Here is an 18,572-nt window from a genome sequence, read left to right as displayed (position 1 = left end):
TGTTTTCACTTTAATTCATATCAAAGCATCATATTTCCTCAGGAAGCTGAGACAGGAAGATCACAAGTTCCAGGCTAGCCTGGGCCACCAAGGGAGACCCTATCTTAAAATAAAAAATAAAATGTGCTAAACTTGTAGCTCAGTGGTGGAGCATCCCTGGGTTCAAAATCCACAGGAATCTGGAAATTTTGTTGTTCAGTGCATAAATGCTTAGGATTATTATGTCCTCTGGATGAATCAGTTTCTTTGTCATTATAAAATCATGTCATTATAAATTATGCCTGGTAGTACTCTTCTGCTCTGAAATATCATATTTTACATTATTATGGCCACTTCAGATTTTTTTTCATTATTGTCAGCATAATATATTGTTTCCATCCTTCTACTTCTTTTTACAATATTTTTTAAAGATATGACTTATATACATAAAATTCTTCCTTTCAAACTGTTTGATTGAAGAGATTTTAGTATATTCATATAGTTGTGCAACTATCACCAATATCTAATTTTAGAAGGTTTAATCACTCCAGAAATAAACCCCATCAACATTAGTAGTCAACCTTCATATGTTTAATTTTTAAAAACAGATTTATTATGGTATAATTAACATACAATAAGCAACATACATGAAAGTATGCAGTTGGTATATTTTGACACACCTATATACATGTGAAACCATCACACTCAAAATGGTGAACACACTATCACTCCCAGAAGTGCCTTCAACGCCTTTGTAATTTCCCTCTCCTGCCCTTCACCATGCCTCCTCCCTGAAGCAATCCCTGATCTGCTTTCTGTCACTGTAGACCAAGGTGTCTTTTCTAGAGTTTTATATAAATGGAATCACACAATATATATGCTTTCCCATCTGGCTTCTTTCATTCAGCATAATTTTTTGGATTTATTCACTTTGGCGTATATATCAATACTTTGTTCTTTTTTGTTCCTGAGCATTATTCTAGTATATGGATATGTTATGCTTTGTTTTATTCATTCACCCATTAAGGGGACCTTTTAATTATGTCCAGCTTTCAACTACTATGAATAAACCTGCTATAGAAATTTGTGTTTGTATGGAAATATATTTTCTTCACTCTTGGTTAAATGCCTACTTGTGCAAAGCCTGGATTGTATGGTATATTTAACTTTTTAAGAAATTGACACACTTTTCCATGGTTGCCATACCGTTTTCCATCAGCAGTTCCACCACATTTAGTAACACTTAGTATGTTAGTCTTTTTCATTTAGGCTAATCTAATAGGTGAACAGTGCTGTCTCCTGATTTTAATTTGCATTTTCCTAATACCTAGTGATACTGAGCATCTTTTAATATGATTATTTGCTATCCATATGTCTTTTGCTGAAAATGTCTTCAATGCTCTATTAAAAACTTTGGTGGCTTTTTATTTCTGAGTTTTGAAAGCTTTTTTAAAAAAAATGTATCTTGGACACAGCTATATCCTTCTCAGAGACTATTCTCCCATTCCGTGTCTTGTCTTTTCGTTCTCCTAACGGTGCCATTTGAAGAACAGAGGTTTTCGTTTTTGATGAAGTCTAATTTATTCATTTGTTCCTTTACTGATTATTTTAGTGTCATATCTAAAAACTTTTTTGTCTAGATAAAGGTCTCAAAATTTTGTTTTCTTCTAGAACTATCAGTGTTAGGTGTTGGGTTTAGATCTAAGCATTTTGTGTTAATTTTTCTATAGAATGCCAAGATTTTTTTTTCATATGAATATCCAGTTGTTTTAGCACCATTTGTTTAAAAGACAAACATTTTTTGTCCTCTTTCAGTTATCCTGTTTATGACTTCATATTTAAAGTGAATTCCTCATAGATATTTTTAAAAAGCAAGATATTATTTGAAAAAAAAAAAAAGGAAGAGCTTTTTTATCCCAACTAAGAATCCTTGCCTTATTTAACAGGGGTTCTTAAGTCATTACTTAAATATATCATTTAGGTTTTTTTTCCCCTGCTTATTCTTTCTGCTGTTTCTCTCTCCTTGTTTCTGTCATTTTTGCATTAGTTGTATATTTTTTAAAAATTAATCTTCTTTATCTCCATTGTATATTTAGTAGCCATAATTCTTTGCCATTTTTTGTTTACTGGTTGCTTCAGGTTTCTAATATACATCTTAATATCACAGTCTGTTTTCATGTAGTATTATATATTACTTGCTTAGAATATAAAAATTACAAATGTATTCTCCATTTTTCTTCTCCTGGCCTTTGTGCAAATATCATAAGACATCATACCCCATATATGCTATAAATTTTACAATTCATTTATGCTATTTTTGCTTTAAACAATTGATTGCTTTTAAAGAAATTTACATAAGAAAAATATTTATTGATAACTCACATAGTTATATTTCTGAATTCTTTGATCCTTTGTATAGATCCAGACTTCCATCTGATTTAATTTGGGGGGCTTGGGACATAATCCTAAAACACAAAACCCAAAAAGTCATAATCTTCAATATCAATATCCATAAAAGAGCAAAACCCCTGAAGTCTGAAATACCAAAAGTGCAAAAGTCCCAAAATTATAATTCTGGAAAAATAATTTTCAAAGTTCTTTATAAATGTAAATAAAATACATTTATTTACATTTATAAAGGGGAGTTCAAGAAACATAATGACAATATATCATAGGCTACTTAACACAATAAAATTGGCAATAATAATAAACATAGTTTTGCAAACATAAATACTCAAGTACACTACAGCAGTCACACAGAGTTTAATAGTTACAAGTAGACACACCATATTCATAAGGAAGTAGATCAAAAGAGACATGTGTAAACACTTATCATTGTGGTTGCTTATTGTGGGTACCCAGTTTTACCACTGCAGTCATCTGAAATGCCTGATGAACAACTTAAGTCTTTTGACAAGACTGATCAAAAGCCAGGATGGGGCACTTCAGACTGCTGGTGTAGGCAGTCTGGCACATGTTCAAGCTGTTGAGCTTGGAGTTCTGATACTCAAGGCTGCAGGAGGAAACGCTGCCTCAGCTCTCCGTCACCAATTCACCTTCTGCGTTTACTCTCTGTAGGGCCAATTGGCTGGAGGTTTCCCATATTAAGGGCCTATCTTCCCCATTCATACACTCACAGGTAGACTCAAAAATTGTATCAGGTATGGGAAACTGAGGCAGGAGGATCACAAGTTCAAAGCGAGCCTCAGCAACTTAGTGAGGCCCTAAGCAACTTATCATTGTGATTGCTTATTGTATGTATGCCACTGTCTGGCTGGGCACAAATCACTGAGCTGCCACAAAGCACCTGTATGTTCAAACAGGAAACTTTATTGCCTGAACTCCAACAGCACTACACGCACACTCCCCGGGAACTCTCCCCGAATGCCACCCACAGGCTCCTCTCTGGCACACCACACCAACTGGAACTTCCCCAACCAAGGCGAACTCCCCAGGAAATCCCCGGAGAACTCCAAGGTAGTGGGCGAGAACTCCAAGGTAGTGGGCGCCCTAGGCGGACAGCAGGGGTCTATATACAATTGAATCAATCCAGCATCATCTTAATGGCTGTCTCTCAACCATTACTTTTGGCATAGTGCCAGGGGCCATCCCGACTTGGCTGTGGCTCTCAACATGTGTATCCAGTTTTACCTCTGTAGACCTATTTCAAAATAAGATCTTGTTTCAAAATAAAAACTAAATAGGGCTGGGGATGTGGCTCAGTGGTTGAGTGCCCCTGGGTTCAATGCCCAATAAAAAATGCTTCACCAGGTTTCTAGTTATTTATCCACCTAACACAATACCACTGTGTACAATCAAAAACACACCAATCTTCCCCAGAATTTTGCTTTCTACCCCTTTGTTGTTGTTGTTTTAATTAGTTACATATGACAGTAGAATGCATTTTGACATACATAAATGGAGTATAACTTCTCGTTCTTCTGATTGTACGTGGTGTAGACTTATACCAGTCATGTAATCATATACGCACATAGAGTAATAATGTCCAATTCATTCTAACATTCTTCCCCCCATATCCCTCTTCTCCCTTCACTCCCTTCTGTCTAATCCAAAGTACCTCTATTCTTCCCTAGCCCCCTCCTCCTCATTGCAAATTAGCATCCACATATCAGAGAATACATTTCAGCCTTTGGTTCTTTGGGATTGGCTTATTTCACTTACCATGATATCTCCAGCTCTATTCATTTACTGGCAAATGCCATAATTTTATTCTTCTTTAAGGCTGAGTAATATTCCATTGTGTATATATACCACATTTTTTTTTATCCATTTATCTGTTGAAGGACACCTAGGTTGATTCCGTAACTTAGCTATTGTGAATTGAGCTGCTTTAAATATTGATGTGACCGTGTCACTAGTATACTGATTTTAAGTCCCTTGGGTATAAACCAAGACGTGGGATAGCTGAGTCAAATGATAGTTCCATTCCAAGTTTTCTGAGGAGTTTCCATGTTGCTTTCCATAGTGGTTGCACTGATTTATAGTCCCACGAGCAGTGTATGAGTGTACCTTTTTCCCCACATCCTCACCAACATTTATTGTTGCTTATATTCTTGATAATTACCATTCTAACTGGAGTGAGATGAAATCTTAGAGTAGTTTAGATTTGCATTTCTCTTGCATTGACATTGTATTTCTTCTTTTGTGAAGTGTCTGTTCAGTTTCTTAGCCCATTTATTGATTGGATTAATTGGTTTTTTGGGGGGTGTTAAGTTTTTTGAGTTTTTTATATATTCTGGAGATTAATGCTCTATCTGAGGTGCATGTAGTAAAGATTTTCTCCCATTCTGTAGGCTCTCTATTCACATTAAAATGTTTCCTTTGCTGAGAAGAAGCTTTTTAGTTGAAATCCATCCCATTTATTGATTCTTGATTTTACCGCTTGCAATTTAGGAGTCTTGTTAAGGAAGTCAGTTTCTAAGCTGACATGTGAAGATTTGGGCCTACTTTTTTTTTTTCTATTAGGCACAGGGTCTCTGCTCTAGTGCTGAGTTTGTGCATGGTGAGAGACAGGAGTTTAATTTCATTTTGTTGCATATGGAATTCCAGTTTTCCCAGCACCATTTGTTGAAGAGGCTATCTTTTCTCTCTCATCATCCCATTCACAAATCTGCCAGCACTTACAAAACAGTCCAGAATAATTCACACAGTCACCTGAGGCTGATCTCACTCACTAAATGACTTAGATTCTATAAATAAAAAAAAAAAAATACTGTGGCAGCCAGGAGCAGCTCTGATTCTAGTCTATCACAATAGGTTGTTATTCCTCAGGAGATTATACTTTCACCTTGAAGGTGACACAGTGGGTCCAAATCTGTTCCACATGTCCCTCAATTGGGGAAGCCAGGCCATGTTCTTTTTATGGTCCTGGCAGAAGCCAAGAGAACAAGTGCTACCACATATACATGTTTGAAATCTTTGCTCATGCCATATCTGCTGACATTCCACTGGCCATAGCAAGTCACATGGCCAAAAAAATCTCAGTGGGTGGAAAAGTGTATTCTGCCCACAGGAGAGTGAATGTTTGCTGGACCATAATCTAAACTATTAGGGCTTCCACTGGGCTCAGAATGCTGGAAGACCACAGTAATCAAAGCAGATCCCGATGTCAGTTGTGAGAAACAAGTTGTAAGGAAAGTAACTGAGATATGGAGACCTTAAGTGATATTCCTTAACTCACATCAAAGTCACTACCAAAGATGGACTAAAACTTGGTTTCTTAAGTCCCCCTCCAGGTCACTATTCCCTGGCACAAGCAGGATAACTAAGCAACCCTTAACACATTTGACAGTTTTATTATATATTCCATGACCCAGACCTTTCTCTGATTAAGGAGTCCTGCCCTCTGCCTTATTTTCCTTTTTTTTTTTTTTTTTTTTACAATCAAGATGGTGTTGTTTTGTTTTGTTTTGTTTTTTAATTTGATTGTGGGCATGGTGACTGGGTAATGTTAAGACACCTGAGTTTTGATCCCAGCTCCATCTACCATGACAGTAGACAAGTTCTTTCCTTGCATGAGCCTAGGCGATTTCATTCATAAAATGGTGATAAGCCCCAAGACTTTGTGAAGAGTAAAAGGAGATGTTTGTAAAATGCTTAGAGCATAAAGAGTGTACAACTAAATGGTTCCAAAAAAATTTTCCCTCCACTTCAAAGCTAGTCATGAGCTCTCCCTTCATTGAGCCCCTAAGTTACTTATTCAATTCAATTAAGCTCTGAGGATATTTTAGGAACCGTAAGTTCAAATTCCGAAATAGACCAGGCAGATATCATGAAAATGTTAAGGAACCTATGGAGTCTTTCACATTGTTATCTTATGCTGCATTTTTCTTACAGATCCATACATTTGCATATTAAAGCATGTGGGAATATTCTCTGCACAAAGAAACATATTTTCTCCAGGGGTTTTATTAAAAATATTCAATGACTGGCCTTCAGCCTGGGCTCTTCATTTGGATGCTTTATGGCTGAGGTGTTGGAGCAGGGTCCTGCTAGACTGAGGAGAGTGAGGGGAAAATAGACCAAAGTGCCCTGGGCCATGGGGCAGCACATAGGGACTCCAGCAATGGCTATTTATGAACCAATATGGCAATATTTTTTACTCTTATGTGTCAACTAAACATGAGCTTTGGCTTCTCTCATTGTTTTTTAAACATATAGTCATGTTGGCTATCCTTAGTATTCCTATTTTTGTAGAACATGAGTACAAAGAAATCATAGTCTCGTATATGCTCAGGCCCCCATCTGAAGCAGGCAGCCCTCATTCAGCTCCAGCCAAGTATTGTCTTATGCCAGTTGGAACTTCTAGTTTTTAAGAGAAGCCAGAAATGCAAATTTTTGTATTAAATCTTTAATGTTGGTTCAGTGGTTTCTAAATCTCTGCACAGGGCAAACCCTATGGCCTCTGATCTATTGAATGTATACTATATACTCTCAGATATTGCAAGAATCCAAGCAATGAATTCTTCCCTGAAGGACTTGATCCTCTGGTGGTCAAGTGGACAGTCAAATAATAGGTAATTTTATAGTTGCATGGTGTGCATAATAAACTAATTTGGATAACTAAGTATTTTTTTTCTTTCTGTATATCTTATTATTCAACCAGAATAAGCTCCTTAAGGGTAAGAATTCTGAGCTCTATTTGTCCTTAGCACCAAGTCCCTTTTTCATAATGTTTTGATTGACTTACTGCCCTAGGAGTCTCTTGCTTAATCCATGTAACTAAAATGAATGTGTAACAACCTACCTGGTACAGCCATTTTAATTAAGTCATCATCTCTGCATAATCAGTCAGTCCTACAGAAAGTACCTTGCAGACTGGTAGGCAAGAAATAAACCCTTCTGGAATTGAATCAATTTACTCTGATATGCGGTAGTTAGTTAAAGACAGCCACATGCTAGAGCAGAGCAGAAGAAAATGTAAATATGCAGGCGCTTCCTTGTGAGACCCATCTGGGAAATCAAATTGGGGCGATTGCTATGACTGGCACCTCATTTTCAACCTTTATTTTCAATGCCAAACAGACCTTCTGGTTACTTCCTGGAATCAAGTGAAGTACAAAGGCAGAAACCAAACTTCAGTTTGATTATTGTGCTGAAAAACAAACTCTAGCTATAATTTATTACCTTTGAAAATGCAAGAATACCGAGGAAATGGTCATAATGACAGCAATAAGTAGTATAAGAAAGGACATGGCTATAAAATACAGCCAGATAATCTTAAAACTGGAGATATTCATTTATGTAGTAAGGCACCAAATGACATATTTTCTCAGTTATCATAACAAAATTATTCAATTTTATCCATGGTTCAATAGAATAAATAAATATTTATTCATCACCTCCTTTAATCAAGGTTGGATTTTCACTGATGCTTTTATTTAAAAGTAGTGTATGCTCATTGTAGGAAAGAACTCAAAAGTACATAAAATAATATAGTTTCCTTCCATTTCCCTCCTCCCTTCTCTCAATAATCCTGCTAAGTATAATGACTACTAATAGTTCAGTTTGTCTCCTAGGCCTTTTTTCTGCTCAAACATATAGCTGTCCCCCCAACCCCACCCCCCCAAAAAAAACATTGGAATCATACTCTATATAGTTCTGCAGCTTAATTTTTTCCTTCCTGTTCAGTCAACTCACAGGTGTATCTACACATTCTCTTTTAAAACTGCCTATTATTTGATAGTATTAATACACCATATCTGACAACTTCTCAATGGAGAACTATTAATGTTGTCTTCAATTTTCCATGCTTACAAACAATACTGCAGTAAATGCTACCAGTTTAACTTTTATATATATATATATATATATATATATATATATATATATATATATATTTTTTTTTTTTTTTCCTTTTAACAGGACTATGGAAATTGAAGTCATTGCAGAGTCTGGATCTGTCATTCAATGGGATATTGCAGATTGGGCTGTCTGATTTTCATAACTGCCTGCAACTGGAGAACCTTTATTTAAAAAGCAACAAAATATTCAAAATTCACCCAGAAGCTTTCAAGGACCTCAAAAAATTACAGGTTCTAAAATCATTTTTATAATATCTTAGATATTCAGACATATGGGCAGTTGCATTGGAAGACTTTCCTTTGAAGAGTATTCTCATATCCTTTTTCACTGGTTATTAATCAAAACATGTAAGTCTATTTTAAAATCCCCTAGAAGAGCTGAAGTCTCTACATTGCTTCAGAAATCAAAGGCCACATTCATGGACATGAACTTCACCCAAACAATACTCCACAGCAAAAACTGGCACATTATTTTCTAAATCAAATTAAATTGAACTCCAAGCTTCCACTTACCATTTGGCAAGAAATTAAATCTGCTGTTTGTGAGGCTGCCTCCCTAAACTGCAATATGAGTCAAAGCCCTTGGTGTCTTACATGCAAACTGGAATGCTTGGGGAGACCCCTCTGAACCACTCTGGACAATGCTGAGTTGTCAACAATTCAGACTATCTGGGCCACTAAGAGCCTGTGACCCTTTTGTTTCTATGCCAAAATTGGGCTTGAGATAATAAAAATGGTGATGCTAGTGCATTTTGTACCACACCCCCACAGGCGGCATACTGTTCTAAACATCAGACACGTACTGGGGGAACCTGTGTCACATTTTGGAGCTGTGCATTCAGTTTCCTGAAGTCCTCACAACTGTGAGAGCGAGGAACCCCAAGCCCTGTTCTTGGTTTGGCAGCTTCAGCCCCTTTTCCTCCAAGCACTTTCCTCCATGCCCTTGTGCTTTGGAAAGACATTGTGAAATCTCCCCTCATTGGTCCTTTAGAAATACCAGAAGGGCCTCCAGAGTGGCACACAGAAATAACCTGGGAGAGTCTTCAGTTATAACCTCTATCCCCCACCCCCATTCCTTCCATAGGCCAGTATTATTCACAAAAACAATGTGAGCCACACATACTAGTTTAAATGTTCTAGTAGCTGCATTTAAAAAGTTAAAATAAGCAAGTGAATTTCATTTTAGTTATATGTATCATTTAACCCAGTATATTATCTTTTACACATGTATTCCATATAAAAATTCTTAGTGAGATATTTTACATTCCCTTTTTTATACCAAGTCTTCATACCTGATGTGTTTTATATCCCAACATGGACTACCCACATGATAATTTCGTGATAGCTACATGAGGCTCATGGTGGTTATTATTAGGCAGCACAGACATAGATAACTGATATTTCCCCAGTGTGATGGGAACTGCTATGGAAGCATAGCCATGAAAAAAGTCTCTGGCTCCCAGAATGGCTCCCAGAATGGCTCCCTAATCTCTCCACCATGGAAAGGAGATTGGGGAAGCAGTGGTGAGGTCGGGGAGAGGCATTCTAGAGGCAGCTACGTGGGGTTCAACTTAGACTCTGCCACTTTCCAGCCACACCATCTTGGTTATCAGATTTCTCATCTATAAAGTGGAGATGACTTGGTTCTTTCTCATAGAGTTTTGTTGAGAATTAAATGTTTTAATGCATACAAAGTTCTTAGAATAGTGCTTAGGATTTGGTAAAACTCTTTGTTCATGTAGACTACATATAGAAATTTTAAAGAGGCCACAGTACTCTGTTCTGTTAATATACAAATCTGATCATGCCATTCATTGGTTAAAATTCTTCCAAATTTCTCAAGTAGGGTCCTGGCCCTGCCTGCTTCTCTAACCTCATTTGAAGCCACTCTCCCCTTGCGTACTGGTCTCCTACCTGTTTTCACCTCAGGCCTTTCCCACTTGCTGATCTTTTACCTGGAAGAGCTAACTCATATTAATTCTTTCAACTTTAGGTTGAATGTCAACTCTTTAAGAAGGGCTCCAGATTAAGTCAGGCCCCCGTTTTTCCCCCACACTTTATAATATGCTATGTTTAATGGTTATTGCACTTATCCCAACAGAAACCATTTAGTTTGGTTAGTTGATAAAACCCATGCCCCCTCACCCTATTACCAGATGAACACTCTTTAAGTAGATACATCATGTCTGTTTTGTTTTCCAGTGCTTAGCTAGGACATTTAAAAATATTTGTTGAATAAATAAACAAATGCATGAATAGATAATGATCATGGATAATTAGGAAATCATTGCTACATAACAATTTACTACACATTTAGCAGCTTAAAACCACGCACATATAATATCTCACAATTTCTGTGGATCAGGAATTCAGGGATGGCTTAGCTAGGACCTCTACTTGAGGGTATCTCAAGAGGCTGCAATCAAAGTCTTAGCACAGGTTAAGACTCACCTGAAAGAGTCTCACCTGAAAGCCCAGCTGAAAAAGTATTTATTTCTCAACTCTGATGGTTATTGGCCAGACTCAATTCCTTGTTGGGCTGTTGAGCTGAGAGTTCTGTTCTTTACCAGTTGGTGACGAAAGCCTGCCCTCAGTCTCCTGCCTACGGCTCCAGCTCCTCCACAGAGCACTTTATGGCATGGCAGCTTGCTTCAGAGCAAGTATGATTTACATAATGTAATTACATAACCTAAATAATGTAAGTTCCATTTTATATAATGGAACCACCAAAGTGACATCCATTGCTTTTGCTGTAGGTTCTTGGCTGGAAACAAAACATAGGTCCTGCCCACGGCTGAAGGGAGGAGATTGCTCTAGAGCCTAGGAGTCAGGATCACTGGGGACCATCTTACAATCTGTCTGCCATGGAACTTATTAGAGAAGATGAGACAGTCCACTTCATTTGGCAGTGCACGTAGATTGACAAATTGCCTGGGAACCTCATTTAGTGCATTATATATGGATTATATTTGTATGTGTAATTTTCCCTATGTCTGTTTACTTCCTATGCATTTTTAGTGTACTTTATGAGTCTTCTGCAACTCACAGGTGATAGATGCGAAAGACAAGCTGTAATTCTCAATTCACCAGAACTGCCAAGAATCCTACAATTCCTCCTTCTCTATTACCCTTCCACATGCTTGGCAGTAACTTTAAAAACTGGAACATGATGAACATATTTGGTACCAAAAAAAGCTGAATATCACAATGGTTGTTGTTTTTCTTCTGGGAGATGAATTTAATACTTGCACTATTCTGTGTGTATTCCCATGTGGGAATCTTTTCAGAAGCTAGATGGATTTTTCAAAGCATAATTTCATCACCATGTTTAAATGCAATAAAATAAGTTCCATTGACATTTCAAATTAGCATTTCTTTTCTTAATCTTATCTCATTCTTCTTAGATGCAGTGATTTGTGAAACACTATTTATATGCTTCTCCAGTCTCTCTGTAATGTACAGCCCTTTCAAATGCTAGTGGATGGGTGTTTCTTTAGGCAAGTGTTACCATTCTGTTTTAATCTTTTCTCAGAAATTTTTTCCTCCTGAATCACTTTATTAATTTCCTTTCTTCCCTTCAGTTTTGCTTTCAGTTCCATGATTTGTAATATAAGATGCCAGGATGAAAACAAAATGCACTACAAAGAAAATAACTATCTGAAAAACATCAGAATATCTCACTCTGCTGTTGAGGAGGGCTACATAAGAAAATAACCATCTGTCTTTTAAAAAAAATGGGATATCTCAGTCTATTAGATAGTTATTTTATTTCTCAGAGAGTTATTTTCAAAATGCATTTGAAAGGGCTGTAGATTACAGAAAGACTAGGAGATGCATATAATATTGCTTCACAAATCACTGCATCTAAGAAGAATGAGGTAAGAAAGCTACTGATCCTAGGCAAGACAAGGCCAAAGCAAAGTGTTTTCTCCTTCCCAACCCCAGTCTTCTGCTTCCTGTTTTTGGCAACCTTCCTTTGAAAGTCAAGATTGCTCTCAGAAAAAGTTCACCAGGAATTCTGATTCTATACATAGCATTCTTGTTTGTAGCACTATTTAATTGTTTGAATTAGCTCTTCTTGGGAATTTATATAACCCAAGATATAAATGCTGATTTCCCCCCTGATGTTTATAAAAGCAGTTGGCCTTGATGACATTTGGCCTTTAGAGTTTTTATCCATGGGCCTCTTTTTTTAAAGCAAGGTTTGCATTTTCTGTTTATGATTTTCTCTTCTCCCACCTGTACCTGCCTAAACTTCACCCCACCCCCCGCCCCGTGTCTCCTGCTCCAGGCCTCCTCCACCTTGTCCCCTTTTCTTTCTAGTGTGGTGAGTCTGGGAGGGTGTGTTCTTCAAAGGCACATAGCTGTGAAGCCAAATCAAATTGCAACTCTGCCACTTCATTTATTCATTCTTTACTGAGCAGCTGCAGTGTACCAGGCCCTTGTGCCAAGGTCTATGTGGGATGTACTGTGTGGTTCAGCCCAGTTTCTTCCTCTGTAAAAAAAGGGGGAAAGTGAGGACATTGTCAGAGTATTAGAGATAATGTTTGTGAGGAACCCAGCACAGTGCCAGATATACAGCAGTGCTCTGCAAACAGTAGCTGGAGCTGCACCTGTTTCCCCCTGCTTTATCCTACCCCTGCTAGGTTTGACTGTTCTGGGTCTCTAAACTGTTGAGTCCTTTATTTTTCCCAGTCTCCCCACTGCATTTCTTATTAGACTAGACAAATTGTCATCTTGCAGGTTCTAAAAATCCATAGATGCAAAGAACTGCAGTACTATCCTTGAGAAAATGTTTGATGTAAAAGATCTATCTTTGCAACTTCTCGTCAACCAGATTTCTTCTGTGTTCTTGGTCTTCATCATCTGGCATCTTTTGCTACTCTCAAGATCACAGTGTTTCTAGAAATTCTAAGCCTGTATCCATTTCTAGACCTTGACAGCACAAAACTCTAGGTATATTTAACAGTATAAATTATAATTCATAGGAAAGAAGAAAGAGAAAATGTTTGGCCATCTAATGCAGATACCATGCTTAAAGCTTTCACATACATTTATTCCTTACAACACCTCTGGAAAGTAGGTTTGCAAAAAGCAAACAATTTGCTTAGACTTACAGAGTTTTTATGGGCAAAGCAGAAAATTAAACCCAGTACCTTCTGACTTTCAAATGAGTACTAAACTCATAATGCTTCCGTAGAGATGTAAACTATATCATTCTATAACATTTATTTTTATCTCTGGATATCTTTGTTCACAACTTTCTTAAATTTGTTTCTTCTCAAGCAGGTTGTAGACCTCAGCAACAATGCTCTGACCACTGTCCTACCAATGATGATCATTGCTCTAGAATTTCCCCATCTGGAGGTTGACTTGACAGATAATCAATGGCAGTGTGATGATAGAGTGACATTCTTCCAAAGTTTCATTTCTGAATCCTGGAGGAGAAAGTGGAATATACTTTGCAATAAGTCTGTAGGTAAGTCAGTCACACTTCTTTTCTCTGAAATGGTTCCATTTTAACTGAAAAGTGCATATAAAAATGTAGTGTCATTTGAAACAGTGACAGTCCCTCTAAAAGCAAGATTGTTGAACCCCAGTATTAGTCAGCCTTGGACTGTGTCACAGCCATTGATGCCTTACTATATCCTCAGTTTATGAATGATTTTCTTCATGTAGTCAAAAAGAAAACTAGTTCAAATCACTCATAATCAATTGGTTATAGTAAAAAATAAATTTCAGTAGAAGAAAATTTTACCCTGAAGCCTCAAAACATCAGTTTTACCCTAATTCTCAAAAAAAAATTGATTAAAGAAATGACTTTTAAATTTTGAAACATGATTTTAAATGCTTGCTGAGACTCTGAAAATGTGATACTATACATACACAAAAAGCACACATATTTCAAAAGAATACTTCCCTTTGATTTGTTCCTTGCCTCTCCCAAAATTCAGTTGGAATTAAACATTTTGGGAAGTTTTTTTTTCCCCCATTATTAATTAGATATCTTGAAGAAGAAAAAAAAAACTTGAAAACAGTCAGATTTTCTAAAAACTGAGCCCTGGGCTCAATTCTGTTCAGGACTGCCAATAAAGTAGAATCAGAGCCATACCTACCAGGCTCAGAAGGCATTCACAAAGAGCAGAGGGAGGTTAGAATGTTGTCCACCACACTTACGTCATTCCTTTGTACAAACCAGTACTGGCATCCTGAATAGAGAAGACAGAGGCCAGGGACCAGAAGACAAAAATGAATGTATTTTTCTATTTACCAGCACTGAGGAATGGTGAGAAAAGAATACTGGAACCCTGGGAAGGAACAAGATAGATTTTGCTAGAGCTAATAGAATGTTCTGGCAAACATGAGGTAGTTGAGTGTATAGAGGGAGGAGGAGCGATATCGTTGTCCCTCTGATCTGGCTTCTTCCTCCCATAGGCAGCAGGCAGGAAGCCTAAGAAACATGCAGCCTCCTGGGGCCAGCAGCACTCTACTCCTGACAGCATGTGTAACTGTGCTCAGAACCATATGTATACTGTTGGCATTAGACAAGAATGAATGAATGAATGAGTGAATGAATGAGTAAATGTATAAATGAATGAAGACTGCTTGTCATCATTTAATATACACTTGAAAATATAGTAAGATAAGGACTGAGGAGGACTCACAGCTTTGATACACGCTGGAACCTTATTTTCATATCCACTCAGTGTGTGGTTTTTGTCTCCCACTTACAGGAGATGAGAAGGCACATTTGGAGATTCCCAAAAGCAGAATTTCCAGGGAGATTCACCTTCCTCCCACTGATCTGAACCACATGAAAAGCCTCATAAGGAACAAAGCAGCAAGGCCCCAGGGAGGAGCGTCTGTGCGCTTTTCCACTCTGAGGAAGGAGGCCCACACCGGCTCTGATCTCAGGGAGATGCAGGGACAACTGCCAAGAGTGGGCAGAAATGCCGGGGATGTTCACGCTGCTGGCAGAAAGGAGGACGCTTCCCAGGACCTCGTCCTGGCCATCTGCCTGTCTGTGTTCATCACGTTCTTTGTGGCTTTCTGCCTGGGGGCTTTTACAAGACCTTATGTTGACAGACTGTGGCAACAAAGATGCTGGCACAAAAGCCCCGGTTCAGATAATGCCTATTCAAATGAGGGCTTCTATGATGAAATCGAAGCTGCAGGGAGCACACAGCATCCAAGGACCGATCGGCACCAAGCTTTGCATGATCCAAAACTCTGTGAGAACCAGCACTCTTTTTTGGTGACAGAGCCAAGTCCACGTGCCACTGTCATTCCTGACAGAACTCTGGGAAGCAGCAGAAAGGAACCTGGCAGTCTGCAGAGCACAGAACAATGCAGGACCAACACTGGGGCAGCAAGTAGAAATGATAACATGTTTCCAAACAGCAGTGCAACCCATTTCACTCTGTGCAGACATCCAAACACTCATAATGATGAACTAATTTCAGCAGCACAGGACCACATCTATAGGAATGATATTCTCAGGGAATTAAATTATGAAACTGTGGCTCAGGAATATTCTCCCAGTGAGCATTCAATGGGTGGCTCTGCCATAGCTGGCACATTAAGGACTTTCTCTGGCTCAACCCATAATCATTTGAATGAATTAGACCCATCACTTCCCAGAGAAGTGACAGCTTCTGAATCCAAAATGCTAACACATGCAAATGCACAGAGGACTGGAGAGAGTAAGGAAATAAGGGGCCCTGAACAGTCACCTTTGGAAACTTCGGATTTGCAAATAGAATTTTCTAAGGAAATGCAAGTGAGCAATTTCATCAGTTTGCTGAGTGCACAGCAGCCAGGGAGCCAGGGGGCCAAAGCTGAGGAAGAGCATTCAGAAATCTTCAGTGCAAGCCCTTGTATCGACCCAAGAGATGCAGACCCGTCAGCCCTCATGCCAAGATGGGCTAGTGACCTCAGTGTCACTCCTGCTAATGAGAAGCCAGTGCCAAAAAGTACACCCTTTGACACTCAGTATGACTTGGAGACTGACTACGATTCCGACGAAGGATCTTTGTTCACCCTCAGTTCAGAGGGTTCAGAGGTGACAAGGGACATGACTGAAGAAGAGCAGCATGGTGAGGAGAGCAGTGGGGCCACCAAGCCCCTGCAAGTTGGGAATCCAGGGATGCACAAGGAAAGTGTTATGTCAGTGGAAAGACTTCAGGACAACATCACCTTCCAAAAGATTATGGGGAAATATGAAACTCGGGAAGATAATTTTGAAAATTCTCTCATTTCTGGATCAGACTCTGGTTTGCACAAGACTTCTTTGGAAAGTGCCTCTAACATCAACATATCTGAGGATCCATTAACCTGGCCCAGATCCCTGGGTAACAGTCCTTCAAGAGATGAGATTCCGGACATGTCCACTTATGATTATGACATAGCTCTGCAGGAGACACCAGAATGGCATTGCTCACTTAGAGACCTAGAATTTTCAAATGTGGATATTTTACCACAAACACCTCCACATTCTGCTGAAGATCCCTCAGATACTGTTGAGAGAGCCTGCCATGAAAAAGATCTAGACCCTTGTAGATATGAGCCTTTCGTTCAAGGAATAGACACAGCTCAAAAAGATTTTGCTCTCAAGATTTCTACAGGGGAAAACTTAAAACTCTCACAACAAGATTCCCAAGGGGGAGACCAGGATTCCAACCAAATGGACATTGATGCAAATAAGGGGCTTTATGTCCATTTGAGGACATTAAATCCAGAAAATTCATAAGCTGAATGTAGGTGTTATAATCCTATGGTGATAAGCTGGCTCTTGAGTGTGAAACAGAAGAATATTTTGGAGATAGTTCCAAGAACTAAGCACTATCATTGCAAGAGCTTCCAAATAAACCCAGTTCACTAAGAGCACAAGAGCACTTCAGTGATAGAGACCAGGGTAAATATTCAGAGGAGAATCCATAGAAAAAGATGACTACAAGATCTGTGCTCAGACACAGACCCAGAGCAACCTGATGGGAGTTGGCTGTGTATGTGAACAGCCCCATTGTGACAGAGACAAGGATGTTCAACTTGGTAATCACAGGGAATTCAAGTGACATTTTAGTCCACAGTGAAGCACTTACATGGAAATGTTGAAGAGGTTTTTGATGAATTCTCCACAGAGACTAGCACAGCTTTCTGAAGACTGATCTTGAAACCATAAGATTGGAAGGGTTTAGAACAATTTAAATATTTTTAATAAGTTACAGAGAAGAGAGACCATTTTATAGAACAAAATGTTAATTAAAATTCAATTTTCAAGAGAAAAAGTAATGTTTTCTGTAAAAGAAAAAGGTCCACTCCATTGTCCTTGATGAGCCTTCTTGGTGTGACTCTCCAGCTTGGTCTCTCATGAGCTGTTCTGTTTATTCTTCAGCTTCTCTGACATTTTCTCAGTTTCCTTCTTGACTCTCCTTCTTTGCTTGCCCCCTTAAAGGCAGTATTCCTCCAGGATTTTTCCCTAGTCTTTCCTTATGACCCCTTTACCAGTACCAGGGAATGGTGAAGAAACAATACTATAAATCTGAGTTGGGCCAAGACAGGTTTTGCAATGACTGATGGAAAGTTCTTGCAAATGTGGAACCTACTGCTTCACAATCAGCTTGATATAAATGTTGGCAGGTCTGCACAACAAGGCCCAGGCTCCCTGTTACGTTCCATACTCACATCCTTAAACCCACTTGCTCAATCCATGTGAATTATCCAGCACCTAAAATTCATCCTTTTCCTTCACAGACATCACATCCTATATTGTCTTTCTTGATTAACAACAGCATGGCATCCTCCAAGTAAATCCAGTTAGTTACAACTTCTGACTTAGTTCTGACTCATTCTCTTTCATTTCCTACATCTGAGTAGCCTGTAAGCCAAGTGCATTGGAAGTTCCTGGATGGCTACAGGATAGGGAGATAGGTATGGCAACCTGGATGGAGGCTAGGCAATTTATGCTAAATCAAGGTTTATGAAAAAGATGGAAATTGATAGAGTGTGGGAAAGAACAGAAAGATTAAGAAAGTCCCTTAATCTACCTCATGTTAGAATCCTGTGGGATCCAGCTCCTCAATAACTCTTAAACTTGTTCTGTCTACTCTCAGTCTCCAAATAAGGTGCATCCCTTGCCTATCATCTAGATTATTGTGATCTTTAATACTTCTCTGTGCCTCACTCATCTCCTAACAGTCTTATATCCAGTTTACTACTCCCCTGCTCAAAAACCTCTGTTGGATGCTGTTATCTTTATAAAAACCAAAT

The 18,572-nt window shown here is 38.5% G+C and overlaps 1 protein-coding gene across 1 annotated transcript in view; it reads left to right on the top strand.

Moving 5' to 3' along the window:
• Lrrc66 (leucine rich repeat containing 66) overlaps positions 1-17,541 on the top strand; it is a 28,700-nt gene extending 11,159 nt beyond the window's left edge. Inside the window, exons 2-4 of the mRNA XM_076864748.2 lie at positions 8,365-8,534; positions 13,593-13,782; positions 15,038-17,541. Of these exons, the coding sequence (XP_076720863.2) occupies positions 8,365-8,534; positions 13,593-13,782; positions 15,038-17,052 (2,375 nt within the window). The 3' untranslated portion in view covers positions 17,053-17,541. The remainder of the gene's footprint in view (positions 1-8,364; positions 8,535-13,592; positions 13,783-15,037) is intronic.
• Positions 17,542-18,572: the final 1,031 nt, after the last annotated feature.

The sequence above is a fragment of the Callospermophilus lateralis genome, chromosome 8, assembly GCF_048772815.1.
Source record: "Callospermophilus lateralis isolate mCalLat2 chromosome 8, mCalLat2.hap1, whole genome shotgun sequence".
NCBI classification, from domain to species: Eukaryota; Metazoa; Chordata; class Mammalia; order Rodentia; family Sciuridae; genus Callospermophilus; species Callospermophilus lateralis.
Note: the sequence above shows the minus strand (reverse complement) of the source record. Positions and strands in the feature narration are given on the sequence as shown.